This window comes from Loxodonta africana, chromosome 19, assembly GCF_030014295.1.
Source record: "Loxodonta africana isolate mLoxAfr1 chromosome 19, mLoxAfr1.hap2, whole genome shotgun sequence".
Classification (NCBI taxonomy): domain Eukaryota; kingdom Metazoa; phylum Chordata; class Mammalia; order Proboscidea; family Elephantidae; genus Loxodonta; species Loxodonta africana.
The window spans coordinates 23,827,237-23,851,281 of record NC_087360.1 but is presented as its reverse complement, the minus strand read 5'-3'; the positions used below and the strand labels follow the sequence as shown (position 1 = coordinate 23,851,281).

At 38.4% G+C, this 24,045-nt stretch overlaps 1 protein-coding gene across 1 annotated transcript in view; it reads right to left on the bottom strand.

Moving 5' to 3' along the window:
- The window catches only part of LOC100674370 (solute carrier family 5 member 4), a 58,173-nt gene that overhangs the window by 23,002 nt on the left and 11,126 nt on the right, over positions 1–24,045 (bottom strand). The window contains exons 6-8 of the mRNA XM_003419184.2: positions 15,436–15,541; positions 6,501–6,581; positions 2,452–2,672 (exon numbers count right to left, since the gene is read on the bottom strand). Of these exons, the coding sequence (XP_003419232.2) occupies positions 2,452–2,672; positions 6,501–6,581; positions 15,436–15,541 (408 nt within the window). The remainder of the gene's footprint in view (positions 1–2,451; positions 2,673–6,500; positions 6,582–15,435; positions 15,542–24,045) is intronic.

Genomic DNA, 24,045 nt, shown 5'->3' with positions numbered 1-24,045 from the left:
CATCAGAGTAGAATCCTGAGACATTTGTTTCTAGATGTCTTCAGAATAATTCTGAGAACCTCATTTAGTTATGAATCAAATATTACAGTTACAGGAAAAGTGTGGTGGTGTAGTACATATAATTTCATAATTCCTAGTTAAATTGTTTAATCTCTTGACTAAGAATTTTCTAGCAAAGTGGAATTTCTATCTAAGATGGCACAACTTCTTGATATTTTTATTCTCAAGGTCCATCAGCAAACAGGGATGTCTTTTTCTGCCTAATTGCCTTTGGAGAGACAAATCCATCAATGGTGTCATTCAATGCTGGGGGAGAAGATTGCATTTTTAGACAGAGGACTTAGAGCAGACAGTCAGTGGGACAACACACACCACAGTGAGGAGGGGAGCCCTGTCAGTAGACAAGCAGGGCCAGGTATCAGATCTAAGGGTAATGTGAGGCAAGTCAGGGTGTAAGAGGTGAAATATAAAGAAAAAGATGCTCCTGAAAATCATGGTGAAAGGAAGCATTCTTTAGTTGATATGTTAGAAAAACTGGTTCATTATACAGAGAAAAAGAAAACTGGATCCCACACTAACTCACAAGTAACTATTGAATCAGGATGGGCTAAAGATTGTGAAATGATAAGCTTAAGGTTACAGAGATTATTCAGAGAGGAGAAAATTTCAAAAAAGCAAACAAGCAGGCACTGTAAAACAGAAACAAAAACTTAAGGAGCCTTGGTAATTTGGAAATTAAAAATACAAAGGCAGAAAAACCTGGAAGATAGAGTTGAGGAAACCACCTAGAAAGTAGAATACAAGGACCAAGGTATGGAAAATGGGGAGAAAAGATAAGAACACCAGAGAACCAGCTCAGATAATTCAACATCCAACACAAACCCATTGCTGTCGAGTTAATTCTGACTCATAGCTACCCTATACGACGGAGTAGAACTGCCCCATAGGGTTTCCAAGGAGCACCGGCTGCATTTGAACTGCTGACCTTTTGGTTAGCAGCTGTAGCTCGCTGTAGCTCTTAACCACTGCACCACCAGGGCTCCCATCCAAACATAGAAGGTCCCAAAAGAGAAAAATTAATGGAAAAAAAATCAAAGAATCCTTTAGAATTACCCAAGACATCAACTACCTGAATAAACAGGCTTATATATAGGCCCAGCACAATGGGGACAAAAACAGATCCACAAGAAGACACTTTATGGTAAAATTTCAGAACACCAAGGACAAAAGAAAGTAGAACTTCCAGAGAGAAAAGACAGTCACATTCAAAGGATCAATAATTAGAATAACTCCAGGCTCCTCAACAGTAACAATGAAAGTCAGGAGACAATGGATCTATGACTTGGAAAATTATTTCCAATCTAGAAGTTTGTACATGGCCAAACTATCAATTAAGGAAAGTTTGGAGTGAAGATATTTTCAAACATGCAAAGTCGCAATAAATTTATTTCCTATGAGGCCTTTCTCAGGAAGCTACTGGAAGATTTGCTTGCCCTCAAAGGAGGAGTTAATCAAGAAAGAAGAAGACGTGGGCTACTGGAAATAGGAGCTATAACCCAAGAGAGAGGCAAACGGAATTCCAAAGATGGCAGTGAAGGGGGTCCTGTTGAGGATGGGCACTGAGTATAGGAGCAACCTGACAGATTGGGAGAGGCCAAAGGTTCTGGGAGAAAGCAAGAAAAATGAATTTGTAGAATGCTTGATGTATTTTCCTGTATTGAAAGGAGATTCAGGCAAATTGCAGAGGGCTTGTAGTTTAATTAATAATTACCAAGAAAATTTGAAAACCAGAAAAGTTAATTATTAATTTGAGGGAAAAAAAATAGCTATAGTACAAAAATACTGTGTGGCTTAGGTATGAATTACATTTACTAATCATAAAGTGTAAGCACGAAGTGTTGATCTCATCAAAATTGTGATTTTAAATCTGTTGGGAGCCTGGGAAGACAGGAGGTGTGCTTGTGTGTGATTGAGGATGGAAAGTTGAAAGATAGCTAATCGACTGCCTCTCACTTTGGGAAGCCAATAGGAGACTGACAAACCAAGAGGGAGCAATACATGCATGGAGTTTGAATCACTTGAGTGTCATGTTAACAAGCAAATTCTGCTTCAATGGATCTGGGTGTGGTAGGAGAGTTTTCATTCTTAATGAGCTGCAAGGTGACATCCATGCTGATGGTCCACAGAACACACACCGAGTGCAAGGATTTAGAGTACAGAAATAAATCCCAAAGTCACAGCAGAAAGAGCTGAAAGTGTTTGCCTCTGCGAGACAAGAAATAGGGGAGATAGTAGGGCAGCTATTTGTCATAACAAGCCTGGTAGAACTGTTTGACTCTTTAAGCAATGTGTGCGCATGATAGCATCACAAAATGGAAACTAGATTTTCTCTGAGAAGACAAAGAACAACATAAACATGTTAAAACACACACGTGCTCACACACACATCACCTGATCTGTGCACCAGTACCACGAAGCCAAAATGGTCATTCCCAAAATTGTGCCTGGCCATGGAATATTCCCGGTGACAGCATCTTGGAAAATGTGGAAGGAGTCGGGCCCAGGAGTGTAACACGTGGAGCTGACCGTCAGGTTGTCACCTTCAACTACGGACGGGATGGCATTCATGTACTTCTCTGTGAAACTCTCATAGCCACCAACTTCGGCAAATGCTGAAAAGGCATCAGATAAAATGGAATGTCTTACAGAAGCTGAAGACCCCTGGTATTTATGATTATTCTTTTGTGGTGGAGTTGCTCAAGCACATCAGCCTGTTCCTTCTCCCAGGATCCGTGTCCTTCTAGTAGCTCCACTGGTATCTATCATGCTACTAAATTTATTTTCACAAAGTACATATAGCACATCTCTCTTTAACTTTTCTTCTTGTGGTGTTCCTTAAAACTTTGACTTAATTTCTAGACTCACGGTAAAAATAAAACTTTTACCAATAGACCGATATTGATGTCTTACAACCATCCAGAGAAGAAACAAACACGAAGGTAAGCTAACAGAGTGAACCTAACTGAATCAAACCTCAGAAAGCCCCAACTCCTCTGAAAGGGTCAAGAAACAGTGGCCTCTCCTCCTGAGACAGAGCTGGGCTTGTATGATCTTACCACAGTCTTGTTTTCAGGTGAAGCACTGTGTTCTGCCTATGTTACAATTTTTTTTTAAATTGGGAAGGTAAGTAGCAGAAACTGGGGCAGGAGGTTAGATGCAGGTGGAAATGTTGAGACTAAGCCCACAGGGGTCTGGAAAGGTTAGTCAGGAGTGGAGAAGAACTATGGTAAATGGAAACTTAGAAAGGCCAGTCCAGGCACCTAGGACCACTTCATACAGGTTCAAATGATGTAAAACTTATCAAAATATCATGTAATTATAGATTTGAGGTTGATATTAATTTACTTTTTCACTAGTTATTTTACTGAGCAACTATTGTGTACCAAACATTGTGCTGGGAAGTAGGAATGTGATAATGAGCAAAATGAATGTGCCTAGTGGGAGGGGGAAGACAAGTAACCATAATGCAGGGGAATTTTACTGATAAGGGAAATGTGGTTTGTAATGAAATACACAGGAGACTCTAAGTAATGAGGGAATTCCATCTCTTCATACTAAGAATAAAAGAAGTGAGGCTTAGAGAGGCTGAGTAATTACCAGCAAGTACATCAGTGAGGCCAGAAACCAAAGACCGTGAACAAGAATAGCCTAGAAGTTTTCGATAACTAAACAGGAGGGTATGCAAGGAATTGGTACTAGCAGTTGCCTCCAGAGCAGCACTGTGCAATAGAGCTTTCTGTAATAATAGACTGTTCTATATCTGCAGTGCTCAATATGGTAGCCACTAGTCATTTATTGGGCACTTGGAATATGGCTAATGACTGAAGAACTGAATTTTAAATTTTATTTAATTTAAATTTTAAATAGCTACATGTGACTAACAGTATTTGCATTGTCTTAACAACTGTCATTGTGAATTTGTCTCTTTTTGCAATTCTATCAGTGTTTGCATCACATATCTTCAAGCTCTGTGATTAGGTGCACGTGTATTCAGAATTGCTGTATTCAGTGTGGCTGAAGTGGGTTGAGCATGGTGGCTGCAAGACAGGGGAGTGATGAAGAGAAATTTATTTTCACCTTGTTACAGATTGAAATGTATCCCTCCAAAGATATGTTGAAGTCCCACCTGCTGGTACCTGTGGTCATGACCTTGTTTGGAAATAGAGTCTTTGAAGATGTTATCAGGGGAATAATAAAGATCAGAGCAGAAATAAATGAAATAGAAAACAGAAAAATGATAGAAAGAATTAATAAAACCAGAGCTGGTTCTTTGAAAGGATCAATAAAGTAGACAAACCACTGGCTAGATGACAAAAGGAAAAAACAAGAAGAGGCAAATAACCAAGAGAAAAAATGAAAGTGGAGACATTACAACAGACCCAAATGAGATAAAGAGGATTATAACAGAATATTATGAAAAACTGTACTCCAACAAACTTGAAAACCTAGATGAAATGGACAAATTCCTAGAAACACACTACCCACCTAAACTAACACAAATTGAGGTAGAACATCTAAACAGACCTATAACAAAAGAAGAGATTGAAGATGTCATCCAAAAACTGTCAAAAAAAAAAAAAAAAGCCCAGTACCGGATGGCTTCACTGGAGAATTCTACTAAATATTCAGAGAAGAAAAAAAAAAAAAAAAACCCAGAGCCATCAAGTCGATTAGAGAGAGAGTCAACACCAATTCACTCAAACTCTTCAAAAACGTAGAGGAGGAAGGAACACTCCCTAACTCATTCTATAAAGCCAGTATCACGCTGATACCAAAATCCGGCAAAGACATCACACAAAAAAAGAAAATAATAGACCAATATCCCTCTTGAATATAGATGCAAAAAAATTTCAATAAAATTTTAGCCAACAGAATTCAACAACATATCAAAAAATTTATACACCGTGATCAAGTGGGATTCATACCAGGAATGCATCTAGAAGAACTAGATAGTACCCAGCTACCACTTCTGACTATTCTAAGCAGGGCCACAATATGTGGACCCTGATAGAATAGGAGAAAAACGCAGAACAGAAGCCAAATTCTTAAAAAGTCTAGATGTAGTGGACCAGTTTCGACTACAGGCCTCCCTGAGACTATCTCCCTGAGGTACGCTTTAAACCTTGAACTGAAACTATCCCCTGAGGTCACCTTTTAGCAAAATAACAGATTGGTACAGAAAATAAAAGATATTACCTGTGAGTATGGTGCTCCATTAAAAACCATCTACATGAGACCAAAAAAGTCAACAATTACTCTAAAGCAAAGATGAGAAGATAAAGGGGCAGGGAAACTAGAGCACTGGAAACTAAACCACCAGAATGCAATTAAAGATAACTGTGATAACTAATGTCACTGAAAAATTTGTATAGAAATTGCCAAATGGGAACCAAATTTCCTGTGTGAACTATCATTGAAAACACAACAAAATACTATTTTTTTTTAAAAAAGATGTTATTGGTTAATATTAGGTCATACTGGAATAGGATGGGTACTAATAAAATCTGAGTGGTGTCCCTATAAAAGAGGAAAAAACAGAGAGACAGAAGAGGAAGGGCTGCCGTGTGAAGATGAATCTGTAAGCCAAGGAATCACTGGGGCTATCGGAAGCTGAGAGAGACAAGAGAGGATTTTCCCCTAGAGACTTCAGAGAAAGCATGGCTCAGCTGACAGTTTGATGCCTCCAGATCTGTGAGACAAGAAATTTGCTTTGATAAGTCACACACTTCGTGGTATTTTGTTACCACAGCCCTAGGAAAACTATGCACACCCTATACCTATTTACCGTGTGCATGGATTGCCTATCCAAAGATTTAAAAAACACCATAATAAAAGAAAACAAAAATTAGCCAGGTGTAAACTAGATTAATCAATATTGCTTTCTGGCATGACTTCTAAGAATGAACTAATGTTACTAATAAGCATCATCAGAGTCATCAAGGAAAATTCAACCTATGTTTGCATATTCTAACAACAGAGTAGTTCTTTTCATGAATTTTCACCAAAAATAGTCATAAGATTAATACTCAATTATCTAAATTTTTCCTAATATTTAATCCTTTACTTCATGAAGATTCTATATAAATGAAGTTTTCAACTCACCAATATTTATGTAAAGTTGTCAACCCAATAGTACTAATTTTGTCCTTTCTGAACACAAAGAAACTATGGTGAAATAAGATAATTTACCTAAGCAATAATTTTTTAAAGGGAGTAAATCCTTTTCCACTTCCTTCTGCTGAGATAGAAGAGCAAGAAGGAAGTCAGGCAAACATTCCAAAGATGGGAATTATACAAATGATTGGAAAATGAGACCAGAAGGAACTGGAAGGCAGTAGATAAAGAGCAGCCCACATAGACTGAGCAGAAAAAATCATCTCATGATTCCCAGTCCAGAGCACTGCTCACACTCACGCCGTCATCTTCCTTCATTCACTTACCAAATCCCATGAGAATAAAAGAGCCAATCAGCATGACGATGGTCTGAAGAGTGTCTGTGTAAATCACCGAGGCCAAGCCACCTGTGGAGATGAAGAGAAGAACCAAGGATTAAGTGCACTCATCTATTTGTCTTTGCCTCTGGGATCTTCACCCAAACCCTAGAGATGACTAAGTAGAAAATGTATTAAAAGCTCCTAGCTGGGCTACAGACTTGTTTTAACATCATTATCTCATTAGTACTTGTGTCTCTTATTGATTTTTCATTGCCTTGCCCTGACTCAAAATTTTTATGAGTGTGGTTCATCTTTTGGTGAGGTTTTGAAAAATGAGTAGGGGAAATATCATGAAAGTCCCCCCTAATTTACTCCATCTAGTGCAGTTTTGAAAACCCTAGTGGCATAGTGGTTAAGTGCTACAGCTGCTAACCAAAAGGCTGGCAGTATGAACCCACCAGGTGATCCTTGGAAACTCTATGGGGCAGCTCTACTCTGTCCTATAGTGTCGGTATGAGTTGGAATCGGCTAGACAGCAACGGGGTTGGGTTTTGGTTGGTAGTGCAGTTTACCAGAGCTCAAAAAGATCTAGCAAAGCTATTTTTGGTCTAGTGTTAGAGCACATCATTTCTTTTCTCTTTTAAAAAACATTTTACCCTGTTTTAGGTGAAAGTTTACACAGCAAATTAGGTTCTCATTTTAAATTTTTATGCAAATTGTTCTATGACATTGGTTACCATTTCCACAATGTGTCAGTATTCGCATTATTTTCATTCTGTTTGTTCTGTTTCCATTGATCTAGCATCCCTTCCCCTCCTTGCCTTCTCACCTTTGCTTTTGGGTAACTGTTGACCATTTTGTCTCATATAGGGTCGCTATGAGTCGGAACCGACTCGACGGCACTGGGTGGGGTTTTAGTTGATTGTTTAAGGGAGCACATTCCTCGTGGGTGCTATTAAGCCAATCTATTATTTGGCTGAAAGGTGACCTCTAGAAATAGCTTCAGTTCCAAGTTCAAAGGGTTATCTTAGGGTGATAGTCTCCAGTGCTCCTCTAGTCTCTATTGGTCCAGCAGGTCTAGCTTTTTTCGTTGTCGTTGTTAGGTGTTGTCAAGTTGGTTCTGGCTCATAGCGACCCTATGTACAACAGAACGAAACACTGGTGTCTTGCACCATCCACACACTCGTGTTTATGCTTGAGCACATTGTTGCAGCCACTGTGTCAATCCTTCTTGCTGAGAGTCTTCCTCTTTTTCGCTGATCCTCTACTTTGCCAAGCATGATGTCCTTCTCCAGGGACTGATCCCTCCTGATAGATGACATGTCCAAAATATATGAGATGTAGTCTCACCATTTTTGCTTCTAAGGAGCATTCTGGTTGTACTTTTTCCAAGACAGATTTATTTGTTCTTTTGTCAGTCCATGGTATATTCAATATTCTTCACCAATACCACGACTGAAAGGAGTCAATCCTTTGTTCTTCCTTATTCATGGCCGTACTTCACATGCATACGAGGCAACTGAAAACACCATGGTTTGAGTCAGATGCACCTTAGTCTTCAAGGTGACATCTTTGCTTTTCAAACACTTTAAAGAGGTCTTTTGCAGAAGATTTGCTGCTTCCATGGGTGTTGATTGTGGATCCAAGTAAAATGAAATCCTTGACAACTTCAATCTTTTCTCGGTTTATCATGATGTTGCTCATTGGTCCAGTTGTGAGGATTTTTGTTTTCTTCATGTTGAGGTGCAATCCATACTGAAGGCTGTAGTCTTTGATCTTCAACAGTAAATGCTTCAAGTCCTCTTCACTTTCAGCAAGCAAGGTTGTGTCACCTGCTTTACGTAGGTTGTTAATGAGTCTCCCTCCAATCTTGATGCCCAATTCTTCTTATTATAATCCAGCTTCTCGGATTATTTTCTCAGCATACAGATTGAATAGTTACGCTGAAAGGATACATCCCTAACACACACCTTTCTTAACTTTAAACCACACAGTATCCCTTTATTCTTTTGGAATGATTGCCTTTCGATCTATGTACAGGTTCCTCATGAGCACAATTAAGTGTTCTGGGATTCTCATTCTTTGCAATGATATTCATAATTTGTTATGACCCACACAGCTGAATGCCTGGGCATAGTCAATAAAACACAGGTAAACATATTTCTTGTATTCTCTGCCTTCAGCCTGGTTCCACGTTCTCTTCTAAATCTGGCTTGAATTTCTGGCAGTACTCTGTTAATGTACTGCTGCAGCCGCTTTTAAATGAACTTCAGCAAAATTTTACTTGTCTGTGATATTAATGATATTGTTCAAGAATTTATGCATTCAATTGGATCACCTTTCTTGAGAATAGGCATAAATATGAATCTCTTCCGGTCAGTTGGTCAGGTAGCTGTCTTTCAAATTTCTTGGCACAGACGAGTTAGCACTTCCAGCACTGCATCTGTTTGTTGAAACATCTCAATTGGTATTCCGTCAATTCCTGGAGTCTTGTTTTTTGCCAATGACGTCACTGCAGCTCGGACCTCTTCCTTCAGTACCATTGGTCCCTGAGCATACGCTAGCTCCTGAAATAGTTGAAAGTCGACGAATTCTTTTTGGTACAGTGACTCTATATTCTTTCCATCTTCTTTTGGTGCTTCCTGCATCGTTTAATATTTTCCCCATAGAATCCTTCAATATTGTAACTCGAGGCTTGAATTTTTATTTCAGTGCTTTCAGCTTGAGAAATGGTGAGTGTGTTCTTCCCTTTTGGTTTTCTATCTCCAGGTCTTTGCACATGTCTCTATAATACTTTACTTTGTCTTCCTTTTGCTTTAGCTACTTGACATTCAAAAGCAAATTTCGGAGTCTTTTCTGACATCGATTTTGGCCTTCTCTTTCTTTTTGGTCTTTTTCTTTCTTCCCTGTCTTTTTAATGATCTCTTGCTTTCGTCATGTATGATATCCTTGACGTCATTCTGCAACTTGTCTGGTCTTTGGTCGTTAGCCTCTTTTAGGAACCTGAATTTTGTTCTACAATTTTCTCCCATTCTATTGTGTCCCTGGTCAGAATGGTCAGTAGTGGTAGCCAGGCACCATCTAGTTCTTCTGGTCTCAGGTTAGAAGAGGCAGTGGTTGGTGTGGGCTTTTAGTCCTGTGGATTAGTTTCTTTGAGTCTTTGATTTCCTTCAGTTTTGCTCCAGATGAGTAGAGACCAATAGTTGTATCTTAGGTGGCCATTTGAAAGCTTTTAAGACCTCAGACACTACTCTCAAACTAAGATGTAGAACACTATCTTTATGAAGTATGTTACACCAATTGACTAAGTTGTCCCACAAGACTATAGTCCTAAGCCTTTTAACTCACTAAACCAATCCCATAAGTTGTTTGGGTATATCTTGGAAGTCTTTGTAACTGTGCTCCCTATGTGCTTTATTATACCAAAACCAAACCCATTGCTGTCAACTCAATTCTGACTCATCATGACCCTATTGGACAGCGTAGAACTACCCTATAGGATTTCCAAGGAGTGGCTGGTGGATTAGCACTGCTGACCTTTGGTTAGCAGCTGAATTCTTAACCCCTATACCACCAGGGCTCCATGCTTTATTGTTGTTGTTTTAGGTGCCATCAGGTCAGTTCTAACTCATAACCTCCTTAGGTACTACAGAATGAGACACTGCCCTGTCCTGCACCATGCTCACAATCATTGTTATACTTGAGCTTATTGTTGCAGACACTGTGTCAGTCCATCTCGTTGAGGGTCTTCCTCTTTTTCACTGACCCTCTACTTTACCAAGCATGATGTCCTTCTCCAGGGACTGATCCCTTCTGATAACATGTCCAAAGTATGTAAGATGTAGTCTTGCCATCCTTGCTTCTGTGAAGCATGTTGGTTGTACTTCTTCCAAGACAGATTGGTTCATTCTTTTGGCAGTCCATGGTACATTCAATAATCTTTGCCAGCACCACAATTCAAAGGCATCAATTCTTCTTCGGTCTTCCTTATGCATTGTCCAGCTTTCGCACGCACATGATGCAACTGAAAATATCATGGCTTGGGTCAGGTTCACCTCAGTCTTCAAGGTGACATCTTTGCTTGTCAACACTTTAAAGAGGTCTTTTGCAGCAGATTTGCCCAATGCAATGTGTCTTTTGATTTCTTGGCTGCTGCTTCCACGGGTGTTGATTGTGGATCCAAGTATATATATAGATATATATGCAGCACAAATAAATATGTATATACTATGCCTACAGATAAACCTATACATGAATGTGCACTTATTCCTGTTGCCCTCCTATACACATATATGCATGCATATCTACCTATGTAACCATGAACAGACTTTTTGGTTGTTGTTATTACTGTTTTTGCAAAATTGTACTGAAATTGTCCCTTTTTCTTGTGTACTTCTTAGTATCTTCATTTACCTTGGTCGAGTTGTGCAGACTTAATCCATATTTGATATTGCCTTTCCCATTACCAAAAATAACAAGTGTCTACTGTTTTTTTTACTATCTAGAAAGCTATTCCACTTCCCTTCTCCTCCCATACCTGGTAATCATCAAAGAATGTTGCTTTTTGTGTGTATATCTATTCTTGACTTTTTATAATAGTGGGCCATACAACATTTGTACTTTTGTGATTGACTTATTTCACTCAACATAATGTCTTCCAGATTCATCCATGTTATAAGATGTTTCGTGGACTTCCTGATTATTCTTTGCAGTTGCATGGTATTCCATAGGATGTACGATAATTTGTTTATCCATTCATCCGTTGATGGGCACTTAGGTTGTTTCCATCTTTTTGCTATTGTGAATAATGCTGCAGCGAACATAGGTGTCCATATGTCTATCTGAGACTCTTTTATTAGATCTCTAGTGTATATATCTAGGAGTGGGATTGCTGGATCTTATATTTCTATTTCTAGGTTTTTGAAGGAAGAGCCATACCTTTTTCCATAGTGGTTATACCATTTTACAATCCCACCAGAATATAAGAATTCCAATCTCCCACAGCTTCCCCAGCATTTGTTGTTTTTTGTTTTTTTTTGATCATTGTTGTTTTTGCAGGGGTGAGATGGTATCTCATTTTAGTTTTGATTTGCATCTCTCTAAAAAAAATTTTTTTCTTTGTAATAGCTAATGATTGCAAGCATCTTTTCATGTATTTGTTGGCCACCTAAATGCCCTCTTTGGTGAAGTGTCTGTTCATATCCTTTGATTATTTTCTTATTGTATTGTTTGTCTTCTTGTTGTTGAGTTGTTGAAATTTTCTATATATTATAGAGATTAGACCTTTGTCAGATATGTCATTGCCAAAGGTTTTTTCCCAGTCTGTAGGTTCTCTTTTTATTCTTTTGGTAAAGTCTTTTGATGAAAGTATTTAAATTTTAGGAGGTTACAGTTATCTAATTTATCTTATGTTGTTCATTCGTTTTTAGTTGTGTTTGATAGGCTATTTATGCAGAAAGCTAGGTCTCCTAGTTTTGACCCTGTGTTATCTTCCAGGAATGTTATAATTTTCATTTTAACATTTTGGTCTTTGAATCATTTTGAGTTGGTTTTTGTGCATAGTGTGAGGTATGGATCCTGCTTCATTTTTCTGCAAATGGATAACCAGTTTTGCCTGTACCATTTGTTGAAGAGACTGTTTCTTCTTGGTTGAGTGGACTTTGACCCTTTCTTGAAGATCAGCTGCCTGTAGATGGATGGATTATAACTTCTGGGTTCTCAATTCTATTCCATTGATATATGTCTGTCATCGAAACAGTACCAGGCTGTTTTAATTATTGTGGCTGTATAGTAAGTTTTCAGTTGGGAAGTGTGAGGCCTCCTACTTTGTTCTTCAATATTGCTTTAGCTATTTGGGGCCTCTTTCCTTTACATATAAAGTTGGAGATTAGTTTTTCCATTTCATTAAAGAATCTTGTTGGCATTTGTATTGTGATAGCATTATATCTATAGATGGCTTTGGGTAGTATCGACATTTTCACAGTATTAAGTCTTTTAATCCTTAAGCATGGAATGTTTTTCCATTTACGTAGGTCTGTCTTGGTTTCTTCCAGTAGTGTTTTATAGTTTTCCTTGTATAAGTCTTTTACATTCCTGGTTAGGTTTAGGCTTTCTTCATTTTTCTGGTAATTTCTTAAAATAATATTAAGGGATCTGTCCTCTATTTTGCTGATTCTTTCTTCCATTGATTCATTTATACTTCTATGTTCTTCCATTGAGTTATCTATTTTATTGTTAATCTTCTGGATTTCTAGTTTTTTTTTTTTTTTGTATGGTTTCTAATTGTCTATTTATTTTGCCATTTTGTTCTTGTATTGTTATTTGGAATTCTTCTAGGGTTTTGTTTGTATTTTCCTTGATCTCTTTGAAGAGCCTAAGTCTTGAATTCCTTATCAGACAGTTCTATTACCATTTCCTCATCAGGAAGGTTTTCTGTATCTTTATTTTGCTCACTCGTTTAGCCATCTTATTTTGTTTCTTCATGTGATTTGTTATTGTCTGCTGTCTGAGGCATAAGGTGTTAATTTATTTATCTAGATCTTTCTTTGTCAATTGTATGTTTGTTTGTTTCGTCCTGATTTTTTTCTTTTGTTTTATATATCGTGAGCTTTGTTTCTTCTTGTTCTCTTTGGGATGTCTTTCTTCCTTTGTATTATTTTAATTGTTGTTGTTTTGGTTTTCTGGTACTGGTTTATGTGTGACTTCAGTGATGCTGGTTGATTGGGTATAATTTCCTCTCACTAGTGGGTATGGTGGGTCCTATCTAGTTCTCTGTGGTTGAGTTCATATATCTTCCCTTACAATATTGAGTGGAGGTGGGAGAGCAGATTCTTTCCCCGATATTGGGTGCAAGTGTTGAGTGGTCAAGGTCCCGCCATAGACTTTGTGGGACCCTGGGGTCCTTCCAGGTTGGTGCTAGCAGTTAGTGTGTCCTCTGGAGGTCAGGGAAGGACATCTCTGTAGCTCTGTGAGGGAATGCTAGCCAAAAGGATGGGATAGGCCCTCTGTGTATACATAAATTTGTGTCTCAGTAGGTAGTGGGGGAATCAAGGGGCTTTGGTGCATGTGCAATCAGCCTGCAGGAATTGTCTGGGTGTGGCATGTATACCGTCGCAGCAGGGCAGACATTGGATGAGGGGGCTAGGATCACCTGCTTGTTGTTTGAACAGAGGTGTACATGTCCAGGTTTGTCTACACAGTATCTTTGTCTCCCAATGGGAATTCCATGAAGTTGCCTTCCTACGCTCCTTACCCAGGAATTCTGCTCACTTTTTCTCAAGATTGCCATGCTGTACCAGGTCAGCTGTCAGGGTGCGTATGATCCATAAGTCCCCTTGTTTGTTTTATAAATTCAGTTTCTCCTTGCATTCAGTGTTTGATTTAATTCTTCGTTCTTCCATTTGCTGCTCAGCATTCCAAAATTGTCAACTGTATTTGTTTCACTTGGTTTCTCTGGTCTTTGCTGTGTGGTATGTCTGACTAAGCTGTCGTCTTGGGCTATCCTTGCACATTGCTTCTTTGGTTGAATACTAGAAATAGTAGTTGACTTATATTTTGCTACAATGTTGTACCAAAAAACCTAAAAACTTCTGTTTAAACTCTAGACACACTAGTTACATAGTCAGGGAGATATCTCCTTTATGAGAGTGTCATAGGGAAACAAAACGGATCCTGAAAACACCAGATTTACACCTCCATCTCTCACTTATCCTGAAACATATGCTCATTGTATGAAAATGGCTCTAGAACTATCTTGATTGTTTAAGCTGTTCTTCTTTTTTTTTTTTCTTACAGAGCAGGTATAATTTAATTTTCTTAATTTAATATACATGTGACACTATTCCAACATACCTGGTTTGTAAGAAACTGCTTAGACTATTGCCACACACCTTTCCCCCACAGCCAGATCACTAACCCAGTTCTCCTTCCTGACTCTGCCACTCATAGCCCACCACCATACCCTGGCATCCTTTATTCATTGGACCCCACCTTGCATTATCCAGTCTCATGTGTAAACTGCTATTTTGCCCTGACCTTCCATCTGTATTATCTGCTGGGTTCCTAATTGTCAATCTGGGTAATAAACACACAGCTGAAACAGATCACCAGTTCCCCACCCCCAGTACTCACATCATTATCTTTGACCAAGGAGCTCATATCTAATACTGACGATTCTATTTTCTTTGCTCTAATTGTGTTCCTGGGCCTGAACCTGACTCTCATAGTGGGAATAGGGTAGTGTCCTTCAGTGGCATTACTAGGAGTGTTTAGTGGGTGCAGACTGTACCTGACGACACTGTCAGATGGGATGACACGAAAATGATTGTCTATAAAAATATTCCTGTAGTTAGCAATAACAACAAAACCATTTTCCTTAAGCCCAGTTTACGTGTATCAATATACCTATAAGGCTAAAACTCTGTGCCTATTTACTTTTTGAACCTTCTAATACACTCTAATCAGAGCTGTCATTATTACCCAATTACAATGATGCCTCGAATCACATGATTCATCTACATGTGCTACAAAGACTCACTGTTGTTTTTATTGCTGCTGGTATTTTTATAGCTGTTGATTTTGTCAAATTTTCCTGTATTTTAGGTACAATAATCTGGTAATTAGCATTTGCGAACCTGTATCAACAATTTTTTTGATAATGAAGTAGTAATTAAAAGAAAAGAAGGAGTGATACATGGGAATTACAATTTATGAGTACCATTAGTAAAAAAAAAATTACTAAGGATTCTGTATGGTCTGATATGGGAAGAAGTTCAGGGCAGGGGCTGACACCATGAGTTACTGCTCGGGGTAACACCAACCCTAGTGATGCCACTTGTGTCCTTACCTTCGTGGCAACAAGGCTAATGCTGATGTTCCTAATTGAAAGTTGTAGTGGGGCGAGTAGGAGGCAGCAAGTGAGATAAACATGCAATGGACTCACCAGTGATTGTGTACACAGCAGTGATAGCCAAGAGGGCGATGATTGCCACGTAAAGGTCCAATCCCAAGGCCAACTTGATGAATATGGCTCCAGAAAGGATGTCTGACTGAAAAGGGACAGTTTGGATAAAAAAGAAACATGTAGTTTAGACCTCTGGTTTCTCTGCTCCAACGTCCTCCCTCTCATTTTCCTAGTTGACTTCTACTTGTTCTTCAAAACTCATTTGAATGTCCCTGTAGTGATATCAGAAACCCTGGTTGTGTAGTGGTTAAGTACTACGGCTGCTAACCAAAAGTTCGGCAGTTGGAGTCCACCAGGTGCTCTTTGGAAACTCTATGGGTCAGTTCTACTCTGTCCTATAAGGTTGCTATAAGTCGGAATTGACTTGACGGCAACGGATTATAGTGATACCTTTCACAGAGTCTCAAACTGTGATTTTTACTCTCTTTCCTTATGTCCTCATAGTACTTAGTTCATTGCTCAGTTGAGGCATTTCTTAAATGAAGTGACATGTCCTGAGAACTTTCTCTGTACCAGGAACTTTATATGCTTATAAGAACACTCTTGACTGTGATAAAACACTTTTTTTTCCACACATTTTTAAAATCAATATTCTTGTTTGCCAGTGAAGATTTTCACACTTACATATGTTTGCTTTATTTTGTTACAATTATATACAAGACTGGGCCTATTTCAGGGGATGAATTGAATAATATTTTTTTCTGTGTTGTGATAAAACTTAAGCTGTTAAATGACTATATTCTTCTTGAAACCTTGAAAGAATTCACCCCTACCCCACTTCACTTCACAGAACTACCTGTAAAGTATTTTTGTTGTTATAATCACTTTGTATCTGAGTAAACTAAGGTCCAGAGAGGTTAATTAATTTGCCTAAGGTCACCCAGATAGCAAGTGGGAAAGTCAGGATTTGAATCTGTACAGCGTGACCCTAACCATCACACTGCTGAACACTTTGTCATACTACCAGTATGAAACTTAACTTAATGATATGGATCAGGCTCACCCAGAAGTATAGAGAAATGAACCTGGGAAGAGGGTGATTATGGCAGCATAATTTGTGAATCTCCATATAAGAAAACATAAGAAGTAGAAGCAAAACCAAATCACGCGAACATTTCCAACAAAAGTAGGTGACAGAGAGTTCCAGATGGAGTGGGGGAAAAGTGTGGAGCAGGACTCATAGTCACATAAAAAGACTGGGCTTAATGGTCTGGCAGAGACTGGAGGAACCCCTGAAACTATGGCCCCCGGATGCTCCGTTAACGCAGAACTGAAACCATTCTTGAAGCCCGCTCTTCAGACAAAGATTAGACAGGACTATAAAACAAAAAATAATGTATGTGGAGAGTATGCTTCTTAGTTCAATCAGATACACGAGGCCAAATGGGCAGCTCCTGTCAGAGGTAGGATGAGAAGGCAGAAAGGGACAGAAACTGGTTGAATGCACACAGGGAATCTGGGGTAGAAAAGGGGAGAGTGCTGTCACATTGTGAGGATTGCAACTAATGTCTCAAAAATAATATATGTATAAATTTTTGTATGATATATTCACTTGAGCTGTGAACTTTCACCTAAAGTACAATAAAAGAAATTCAAATCCTATCTTCAGCACGAAGCAAAAACAGTAAAACTGGCTACTTACCTGATTACTTATCCCAGCTGCTAGACTTATTTTCAATTTAGTTGATTTTAATTTGTTGTAAAGTGCTATAAAATACCTTCATTTAACTGACATCATACAAAACTCAGGGCGATGCTAATTTCTCTTTCAGTTGCAATGCTTGTTAAAAAAGATGATGTCACTGTTTCTCCCTTCCTCTGACTGTGCACATGGGTTTCAAAGATAAAAATGTTCCTTACCTGGAATGTGGGCTGAGAAGGAAGAGCTGGGTAGGGCTGGTTGTTAGAGGTTCTCAAGCATGTGCTAATATTGCTGAATTTCATGGTTATGGTACTTTAGGTTCTGGAAAATATGGGGCTCCTGAAACCTGCTTACTCAGTGGCCATCAACTCACTCTAAATCCCTCCCAGCTTTCCCAAATAAAACTCATAGCCCTGATTTCTGGTAAAACAAAAAAAAAGCAAACAAACAAATAAAAACAAGCAAACAAAAAAAACAGTATGGATTGCACCTCAACATACAGAAAACAAAAATCCTTACAGCTAGACAAATAAGCAACATCATGATAAAAAGGGAAAATACTGAAGTTGTCAAGAATGTCATTTTACTTGAAATCACAATCAATGCCTGTGGAAGCAGCAGTCAAGAAATCAAATAACGTATTGCACTGGGCAAATCTGCCACAAAAGACCTCTTTCAAGTATTAAAAAGGAAAGATGTCACTTTGAAGACTAAGGTGTGCTTGACCCAAGCCGTGGTATTTTTATTCACCTCATATGCATGTGAAACCTGGATAATAATAAATAAGAAAGACTGAAGAATAATTGATGCCTTTGAATTACAGTGTTGGTCAAAGAAAGTTAACAAAACTACACATCAAAATAAAGAAGAAAACATAAAGCCTCAATAAAAACAAAATCTACAAAAAAAAAAAAAAAAAGAAATCCACAAACAAAAGGAACCCAGCACAGGAGAGTAAGAGGAACAAAGAAAATGTTAGATGAATCTATGAAGACATTATGCTGAGTGAAATAAGTCAATCACAAAAGGACAAATATTGTATGAGACTGCTGCTGTAAAAACACATGAAAAGGCTTACATACAAAAAGAAACAATATTTGATGGTCATGAGAGAGGGGTGGGGATGGAAAAACACTTAATAGACAAAAGATAAGCAGTAGCTTTAAAAAAATTTTTTTTTTTTTTTGGTGAAGCGTAAGACAGTATACAATACTGGGGACGCCAGCACAACCTGTACAAGGCAAGGCCATGGTAGCTCCGTAGACACATCCAAACTCCCTGAGGGACTGAACTGCTTGGCTGAGGGCTGTGGGGACCATGGTCCCAGGGAACATCTAGCTCAGTGGGCATAACAGAGTTTATAAAGAAAATGTTCTACATTCCACTTTGGTGAGTAGCTTCTGGGGTCTTAAAAGCCTGTGAGCGGCCATCTAGGATACTCCACTGGTCTCACCCCTTCAGGAGCAAGGGAGAATGAAGAAAACTAAAGATACTAGGGAAAGATTAGTCCAAAGGACTAATGGACCACATCTATCACGGCCTCAACCAGACTGAGTCCAGTACAACTAGATGGTGCCCGGCTGCCACCACTGACTGCTCTGACAGGGATCACAATAGAGGGTCCTGGACACAGCTGGAGAAAAATGTAGAACAAAATTCTAACTCAAAAAGAAAGACCAGACTTGCTGGCCTGACAGAGACTGAAGAAACCCTGAGAGTATGGCCCCCGGACACCCTTTCATCTCAGTAACGAGGCCACTCCTGAGGTTCACCCTTCACCAAAGATTAAACAGACCCATGGAAAAAAACAAGACTAACGGGGTACATCAGCCCTGGGGCAGAGACTGGAAGGCAGGGGGGAACAGGAAAGCTGTAATAGGGAACCCAGAGTTGACATGTTGTGGGGTTGTTAACCAATGTCATAGAACAATGTGTGTACTGTTTGATGAGAAACTACTTTGTTCTGTAAACCTTCATCTAAAGTTCAGTAAAAAAAAAAATAAAACATGAATTATGGTGTTGGTGAGGAATGTTGAATATACCGTGAACTGCCAGAAGAATGAACAAATCCGTCCTGGGATAAGTACAATCAGAATGGTCCTTAGAAGCAAGGATGGTGAGACTTAGTCTCACGTACTTTGGACATGTTACCAGGAGGGACCTAGTCCCTAGAGAAGGACATCATGCTTGGTAAAGTAGAGTGTCAGTGAAAAACAGGAAGACCCTCAACAAGATGAATTGACACAGTGGCTGCAACATTGGCTCAACACGGCAATGAGTGTAAGGAAGGCCAGGACCAGGAAGTGTTTTGTTCTGTTGTACCTAGGGTAGCTATGAGTTGGAACTGACTCAATGGCACCTAACAACAACAAAAGAAGCTGGGGTATAAGAATCTTTCCAGGTTCTTTCCTCTTTGGAACATTTTTGACTGTCCTTTAAGGAGACCCAATATTAAATAAACTTAAATGAAAAAAAAAATTAGGCGACAAGGTGTTTCACAAACACACCAAAAAAACCAAAAAACCAAACCCAGTGCAGTCGAGTCGATTCCAACTCATACTGACCCTATAGGACAGAGTAAAGATGCAAGAAATGGGCACAAGTCACCCACAAATCACAAGGCCTACATGGTAGCAGGATTTGGGAGAAAGTAGAGGGAAACAAAGACTTATTTGAAGAACAGCATGCTGATTTTAGGACAGCAGTTGAAACTGAAGACGTTTTGCTCTGTTAACTAGTGGTGAGTGTAAGAATTCCCTGGTGAGCTCTGAGAGGAAACAGAGTAGTCTAGGCCATATCAACTTTCAAAACCAACTGCCAAAACTCCCTTTCAAGACAAGGCCCCACTGAGAAGAAACTACTGGAAGTGAAATAAAAACTGAGCAAAACGTTGTATTTGACTACACAACAATCTTGAGGGAAGGGTATGGAGAAGATTTGCAAAGAAATTCTGAATCCTTTTTTAGTTTGTCGTTTGTTGTAGTGGTATGGGTAAGAATTCCAAAACTATTTTAGATATATTGTAGGATAGAGGAGATTAGTAGAGATGTTGATAATTTGGGGGAGCTAGAGTCCTCAAGTATGGAAGAAGGTACAAATACGGAATTGGGGAAGGCAAGAAAGAACCCTATACAGATGGATTGTAATTTTTTCTTTTTTTTTGTCCTCAAGTATGGAAGAAGGTACAAATATGGAATTGGGGAAGGCAAGAAAGAACTCTATACAGATGGATTGTAATTGGGGATATTAATGTGAATGTATGATTTCTAAAATATGAATATTTATGTGTATATGTACACCTACATGTATACGTATGAGTGTATATATTTGTATGTATATGTATATACATAATTCTGTCTGCTGAAAGGGTGAAGAAACAAAGAAAACTCAGTACAAATAACCACATTTATCACCCAGATTTTGGTCTTTAATATCTTTATCCACTGAAAAACCAAGTATCCCCAGAGAAATGGCTGATCTCCAGACTGATGCAGGGCTGGTGCAAGGTGAGTTTAGAACATCTTGCTATGCTAGAGCATAAAGAATTGCTCTAGAAAATAATGGATGTATGTCACATTTTTTACATAGAAGGAGCCAGCTATGTTAAATCTGGGATATATGAGCACCAAAATAATTACATACAATAATGATTTGTAAACCATTGATTAAATAAAAATTCTGAGTCTATTACAAGATAGACAGATAAATAGGTGACATTATATATATGTGTATATATATATATCTAGGGAGAAAGATAGAGGTGGACAGACAGATAGATTAGATAGATAGATAGATGATAGATAGATGATAGAGATAGAGAGATGAAGAGAGAGACAGAGAGATAGAGAGATAGACAGACAGACAGACAGATAGACAGATAGATAGATGGGTAGGTAGATAGATGGGTAGGTAGGTGGGTAGGTAGGTAAGGGAGAAGGGAGTGCTCTTGCCCTCATAAGGATGCTGAATGTGACTGGTAAATAAGGAGGGAGTGCTAGAATCAGAAAATCATCATTCTGCAACCACTGTAGTAAAGATTGGAGCAGGTAAGAGCCATCAATGAACGATAAATCTAGTGATAAATTGTGATGAAAATCTTTGCATGGGCTAAAGTATCCCAAACTGCTTATTATTTAAAACAGAAAATAAAATAGTAATTATACATTGGAGAAATCCAGCAACACCTTGACCAAGCGATCAAAATTCACATCATCATTGAGAAACAGATGGACATCAAGTAACTTTAGATATGATACCTTGAGAAGGACACAACATCACCTGTATAGTATTCTAGCAAAACATGCATAACTTGAACTTAGTCATGAGGAAATATAAGACAAATCAGAAATGAGGGGTGTTATAAAGAGAGAAGAGGAATTATATTATTTAGAAAAAAATTCGTATCATACAAGACAGAGAAAGGCTGGATCCTGTGCTGGAAAGAAAAAAATCTACAAAAGGTATTTTTGGGTCAATTAACAAAATTGGAATTCAGATACAGATTAGTATTATATTAATGTTACATCATATTATATCAATGTGCAATACAATAATTACTGAAGTTGATAATTTTAATAAGGGTTTTGAAAGAGAATATACCTATTTCTAGAAACAGGATATGCGTATTGAAGTATTTTGGAGGTAAAGAGCAATGATATATAACTTACTCTCAAATGGTCAAAAAATGAGAGGAGAGAGAGCAAGAGAACACAAAAATGGAGTAAAATGCTAACGAAGTCAAAAGTCAAGATTTATTATGCAGTTGCAATAATTAAGACAATGTGGGATTGGTGCAAGGCTAAGCAAATAGACTAATAGAAAACAATAGGGAACCCATAAATGGACCCATAGAATCACAATGGCATTACAGAGCAGCAGGCGAGGATAATCTTTTCAATAAGTAGACTGAGCCAAGGCGATATCTATACAGAAAAAAAAAAAGAAACTTGATCCCTACCTCACAAAAATTCATTCCAGGTGGAATATAGATCTAAATGTGGGAAATAAAGAGAGAGGGAGATTGAGCGACAGAGTATGAGGATGAGAAAGAAGAGAAGAGAAGGGAAGGGAAGGAAAGAGAAGGGAAATGAGAGAAGAAAGAAAAAAGAATTTGTGTCCTTGGGGTAAGGAAAGATTTATTACACAGAACCAAAAAGCACCAAAAAGGAAAAGATTGTTAAGTTTAATTATATATATCAAAATTAAGAATTGTTCAAGTAAAGACAAACCACAGCTAAGGAGAAGATATCTGTAACACGTATAAACCCACAAAGATCCAGTATTTCAAATATATAAAGAACTCCTACAAAAGAATAAGTGATAAGACAACATAATAAAAAAAAAATGAATGTGAGACTTGAGTAGGTACTCTCCAAAAAACCAAACCCATTGCCATCCAGTCAATTCTGAATCATAGTGACCCTAGAACTGCCCCATAAGGTTTCCAAGGAGTGGCTGATGGACTCTAACTGCCGACCTTTTGGTTAACAGCCGAACTTTTAACTGCTGCCGTCAGGGTTCCTACATTTCAAAAGTGTAGCCAAATAGTAAATAAATGCCAGAAACACCAGAAAAGGTGCTTGACCTAATTGGGAATCAAGAAACTGCATCGTCCTTCATTTATAGCTGTCTCATTCATACTGATCTACATAGGGGAGCAATTATTTAACAGCATTAGGATATCTGTTGTTAGGTGCTGTCCAGTCAGTTCTGACTATGTAAGACAGAAGGAAATCCTGCAGCTCTGCTCCATCCTCCCAACCCTTGTTATGCTTGAGGCCATTGTTGCAGCCACTGTGTCAATCCATCTCATTGAAGATCTTCCTCTTTTTCACTGACCATCTACTTTACCAAGCATGAGGTCCTTCTCCAGCAACTAATCCCTCCTCATAGAAAACATGTCCAAAGTATATGAGACATAGTCTCACCATCTTTGCTTCTAAGGAGCATTCTGATTGTACTTCTTCCAAGACAGATTTATTTGTTCTTTTGGCAGTCAATGGTATATTCAATATTCTTCACCAACGCCACAATTCAAAGGCATCAATTCTTCTTTGGTCTGCCTCATTCATTGTCCAGTTTTCACATGCATATGAGGTGATTGAAAACACCATGGCTTGGGTCAGACGCACCTTAGTCCTTAAACTGATATCTTTGCTTTTTAGCACTTTAAAGAGGTCTTTTGCATCAGATTCGCCCAGTGAAATGCGTCATTTGACATCTTGACTACTGCTTCCGCGGGTGTGGATTATTAATCCAAGTAAAATAAAATCCTTGACAACTTCAATCTTTCTCCATGATTCATGATGTTGCTTATTGGTCTAGTTGTGAGGGTTTTTGTTTTCTTTATGTTTGAGTATAATCCATACTGAAGGCTATGGTCTTTCATCTACATCAGTAAGTGCTTTGAGTCCTCTTCATTTTCAGGTTGTGTCATCTGCATAACTCAGGTTTTTAATGAGTCTTCCTCCAATCCTGTTGCCATGTTCTCCTTCATATAGCCCAGCTTCTCAGATTATTTGCTCAGTGTATAGATTGAATAGTTATGGTGAAAAGATACAACTCCGACGTACATCTTTCTTAACTTTAAACCATGCAGTATTCCCTTGTTCTGTTTGAATGAATGCCTTCAGGTCTATGTATAGGTTCTGCATGAGCACAATTAATCCTTCTGGAATTCCCATTCTTCTCAATGTTATCCATAATTTGTTATGATCCACACAGTCAAATGCCTTTGCATAGTCAATAAAACACAGGTAAACATCTTCCGGTATTCTCTGCTTTCAGCCAAGATCTAGCTGACATCAGCAATGATATCCCTTGTTCCACATCCTCTTTTGAATCCAGCTTGAATTTCTGGCTGTTCTCTGTTGATGTACTGCTGAAATTGCTTTTGAGTGATCTTCAGCAAAATTTTACATGTGTGTGATATTAACGATATTGTTCCA